Genomic DNA, 4,909 nt, shown 5'->3' with positions numbered 1-4,909 from the left:
ATGTTAACAACAATATTTTTTGAAAGATAAAAGTCGTTTAAAACCAATATCTCAAGGATTTGAAAAGATATTTGAGTCGAAAATCAATTTTTACCAACTTTTATAAGATTTTTTGTTTGGGTTTTTATTTTTTGTAAAAAAAAAACTGTCAATTCGATTTTTCTCAAAATTTGTCAGAATGTTGAAAACAATATTTCTTATAAGATAAAATAAGTTTGAAGCCGTAATCTCAAGTTTTTGAAAAGATATTTGAGTTGAAATTCAATTTTTACCAAAGTTTGAGTAATGTTTTTTTTAGTTTGTATGTTTTATAAAAAAAAACTGTTTATTAGATTTTTCTCAAAATTTGATCACATCATGATTCTTCGTTGTGCAAAATTGTCTTGGAGATGAAATCATATTTAAGTCGTTAAATATTCGAGGTGACTAAGGAACCACAATGTTACAAATCGTAATAATTTTGAAGTTTAGGAATAACTATTTTTAACAATAGTTTACCATATCGTTAGAAAAAGAACGCAATACATACCAAGGGAATTGTCAAAAATTAACTTTGAATTGAAGAAAAAAAGTGGAAGTTGTCCTAACTTTGGTGAATATGATCGTGGAATTAAGTTTTAAAAGTTCTTTTTTATTTATTTATTTTATGAAGGAGTCAAAACACCATGCATTGTTTTTTTTTTGTATTAATAGGAGGGTTTATTTTATCAAGTTACATATTTCACAAGGATTACTTTGAAAACTGTTCCTATTACATTTAATTCTTCTATTTAATTAATTCAATATGTAAACTGGAAGCAGGAACTGTACATTTTTACTTAGTAGATTAATTTATATTTCAATGATTTTTAAAAATTATTGTTGTTTTTGAAACGAAAGAAAGTTGTAAACGAATAACATTGAGTATTTCAGTATTCACATGACATCTTTGTATATGAAATCAATAGGAGGCGGCACCTAGTGGCTAGCCGAATTAGATTTTACAGTTTTCTTACTTCACTTTTTGTATACGAAACTTTTAACGCAACATTGTCTGTGAACGTACAAAAATAACTGCTCCATGATAGTAATATAGATTTTATATACAAAGATGACATTTCAACTGTCAAACGAACTCTCATTTTCGACTTAACTCCAAACCACAAGAAGCATATAAATCTATTTTTTATACATTCCAATGTAAGCATTGCAATTGCTGCAATAATGATTTGTATTTTTACAAGTATCAATACAGTACGGCAGACATGCACAACAGCAAGACCTGTTGAATATGAACAGAACGGGATTTCATGAAAAATCGATAAAACGAAAGAATCCTTTTAAAAATTTTGAGTATATAGGAGCATCGTTAGAAATAATATTGACTTACCCGAAAAAGCATAAAATGGCTGCTATTAGATGGGTCTTTAAAGATGGTTCGGTTCTAACTTTGGTCTTTTGTTGTTGATGACAACTAGGACACACCAAAGTGCATGGACGAGGACCTAGTGGATGTAAAGCTAGATCCGGAATTAATAATAAATAGAATAGTTAGACATTTCACCATTTTATTACAGTAAGAAAAATTTACCCACTTTGGACCAAAATAATTGGTTGTTGTTGCTGCTGATGTAGCTGGGGCTGTGTTTGAATTGGCAGAGGTGGAATGTATCCTGTTGATGGAGCTATTGGTGCTGTTGGAGCGGTTGGATATGGTTGTTGTCGGATGGTTTCATCATAAGTTGGTGGTGCGTCATTTAAGCCGGCTTTTTCGTTGATTTGTGGATACATTTTCTTTTCTATTTTTAAGAAATAAATGAAATTTACGAAACGTCAAACTATAAGATATCCTTTCTACGCAAAGTCTATTTCGAAACTAATTTTTTCTGCAAAATTATCAAACCAAACAGTGACAGGACATTGACTTTTAGAGGGATGCATTGAAAAGATACATGGGTAGAGACGAGATTTCGATCTATTATAGCACAACATTTTTCCTTTCCTAGGGTTACCATTATATTTATTTGTTTTGTTTGTTTGCTTCAATATAAAATAGATACGTACTGATTACTTTCGCATTCTCGGAACCTTTATCGCTTTGTTGACAATGACTTAGCTGCAATTTGGCTCACTTTGTTGACAGTGACTTAGTTCTGCAATTTCACTATTACCGATTTTTCTCAATTCAGAATTAAGGATCCGTGATAACCAGAGAGTATTTGTACACGTCGTTTCGCCTTGATTTACAAATTATGGTTGTTGCATAAATCATTCCATTTTCCAGTTTATATGTCAGTTCAGTCAAAACAGCTGATCTATATGTCAAAAAATGAATTGAATCACTGCGGTGATTTTATTTGAAATTGAATACAATTAATATATAGTAAGAAAAGTAAGTGGTCACTTTTAATGATGGCTATAACTTATATGTCAACAAATTCAGTTTTTATGAAAAAAAACATTATAAATAAACCAAGCACGAGCAAACTAATTTTAAGTAGATCCCTGTTTTAATCCAGCTTATCAAGAATGATCAACGAAATCTACATCTGATTTCTAAAATCATGGATTTTTTTATTAAGGCTTTAGAGAACAAAGGCAAGTTATGATTATATTCCTTGGATCAATCCTTGATTAAGGAAATCAAGTAATAAACATCTGAACATTAACCTAACCCATTCATGTTTTGTCTTATCTTTTTGTATCCTAAGAAACTCAATAAAAATGTATAATAGTGTTTTGTGGTGTAAATGGGTAGGTTCTGACGACATAAGGGACTTAAAGCAAGGCAAGTTTCTAGGTTTTCATTGGCCAGTTGCCAAAAAATTGCCTTCCAACTAAGGCAACTTTATTGGAAAGTTGACTGGAAAGTTACAAATAAATAAAATAAGTGGCGCAACAGTTCATGAAGAACCAGGGCCTAGTGACTTACAACTCTCAACCATTCCTGTGTGCGGGTAATGTTGTCAGAAAATGGAATCGACCTACAGTTTAGATGCCGAATCCAAACGGCTAATTTGAGGAAACACTTTTCATGACAAGAATGACTCTTGAAGGGTTTGTCAATTCCTCGCAAGAGGCTGTACCCGTGAAAAAAGTTAGGTGGCACAGGCAGGGATTGAACCCAAGACCCTTTGCATGACAGTCCAACGCACTTTTTTTTTCGTTTTCCAAAATCAGCTAGACCAAAATTCATTAAACTAGCCTAATTATCCATTACTTACAACTAACTTACCATCATGCTACGGGTACAACTGGAAAGTTAGTCAAAAAAATTTCCTTAACTATCAAGTCAAGTCTTCTTATGTCAAAATGACAGATTATCATGTTTTTTATTCAACTGAAAGCTTACCTTTATAACACAATGATTTATTTATCTTCTGCACGATTCTATTAAATGTTTTGAGTAAAAGGTTTCCACGTCAAACTGGAAAAGAAATATGTTATAGTTTTTTAGAATACAAAATTCAAATTGTGATGGACTTGCAGCTTTCTTGAGTAATGTAATATTTCTGATAGTTTTTGTTCAATGAGCTTAAGGCAAGGTTAGTGAAGTTAAGTTCTAATTTTTTAATGTTTGATACATGAAAAACAAACTAGCTGTCTTGGTCAAAATGTACGTTCAAAGAATACAGTTGACTATAAATGAAGTCCCTTATTTTGTCTGTTTGCACAGTTGTCAAATTTTCATTCAAAATTGTTTTTGTTTGATTCATTTTGATATTTTTTTCACATTTTTGAAAAATTAGAAAAAAACTGACGGAAAATACAAAAATCCGATAAAACCGATAAAACACAGAATGACATTCCATCTGTTTTACTTAGCAAGTTCTACAGTTGTTACAGAAATGGTGGTTCCGCATTTTCACTTAAGTCGTCCACAGAAACCACACTTGTGCGCACATCGGTATACTGACAGTGACACAGAAAAGTCAGAAAATTTTGATTTTACTCGCTCTGTGGCTGACGCCGAAAATCGGTTTCTGCTCAAGCCCACACACAGCACACATTTCTGCAAACTGAAGCAAGTGTGGTGTTTATAGGTGTTAATACCTTAATAAGCAATGTGTTTATAGCTTAAGGAAAGTTACCACATCCATATAATTTGTATCGAGTTGTCAACTTCATTAATTGCCTTCTTCACTTTTCCTGTTCTTTCCTGTTTACGTCTTCCTTTTTAATTTAACACTCTAACAGTTAAGGACGTCTTTTCATAAAGTTATCCTATAAAACAAAATAAATCGCTCGTTTCTTTTAACAATAGGCCACTCTACCAATCTTGAAAGCTTCACAAAAGACTATATATTTAAAATAAACATGCAAATTTAATTTTCTCTATATAAATGAATAATAAGTTTTTGATTTTATATTCAAGGCCAAATTAAAAAATACACAAATTTAGCGGCTGGTTAAAGCTATTAGTAAAATTTGAAACAGGAGGAATCTGAAATGTTTTACTGATGATTGTTATAAACAATCAGTAAATTTAGGTCATTAAATTAATTTTCACTTTCGATCATAACATCGATCTTTGTGCTTTAGAAATTTTTTTTACTGTTTTCATCAGTCAAATTTTTTAATGATGTGATCAGAACATTAAAAAATTGGAACACCAACAGTAAAACGAAATGGAATTTTGTTTGGCTTTTGGCAGTCAGCTGTTCATTAAAATGAAATTGCATCATTAAAAAAAATTAAAATGGATTTATAAATTAAATAAAAGTTTAAATGCATTGTTTCTTTTTGAAAACAATACTTGATTATAGGATTCATCTTATTGCATCAATATTTTGCTATAAATAAATCTGTAACATGTTCAAAAACTAAAAATTGATTTTACTGATAGCTCTAACCGGCCCCTTAAAGACAAAAAATTATGAACTTTAAACAAGAACGAATTTTCTCACGTAATTTTCTATTTGTTTAATAG

At 30.8% G+C, this 4,909-nt stretch overlaps 1 protein-coding gene across 2 annotated transcripts; it reads right to left on the bottom strand.

Moving 5' to 3' along the window:
- Positions 1-586: 586 nt before the first annotated feature.
- LOC129951554 (lipopolysaccharide-induced tumor necrosis factor-alpha factor homolog) lies at positions 587-2,262 on the bottom strand. Of its 2 annotated transcripts, XM_056063773.1 has the most exons (3): positions 1,575-2,192; positions 1,370-1,499; positions 587-1,261 (listed from the first exon to the last, which is right to left on the bottom strand). In XM_056063773.1, the coding sequence occupies exons 1-3, from the start codon at positions 1,768-1,770 to the stop codon at positions 1,159-1,161; spliced, it is 429 nt and encodes a 142-aa protein (XP_055919748.1). In that variant the 5' UTR covers positions 1,771-2,192; the 3' UTR covers positions 587-1,158. The 2 variants fall into 2 exon arrangements, with proteins under 2 accessions (XP_055919748.1, XP_055919749.1); XM_056063774.1 differs by lacking the exon at positions 587-1,261 and having other exon boundaries at positions 1,368-1,499; positions 1,571-2,262.
- Positions 2,263-4,909: the final 2,647 nt, after the last annotated feature.

The sequence above is a fragment of the Eupeodes corollae genome, chromosome 3 (assembly GCF_945859685.1).
Source record: "Eupeodes corollae chromosome 3, idEupCoro1.1, whole genome shotgun sequence".
Classification (NCBI taxonomy): Eukaryota; Metazoa; Arthropoda; class Insecta; order Diptera; family Syrphidae; genus Eupeodes; species Eupeodes corollae.
Note: the sequence above shows the minus strand (reverse complement) of the source record. Positions and strands in the feature narration are given on the sequence as shown.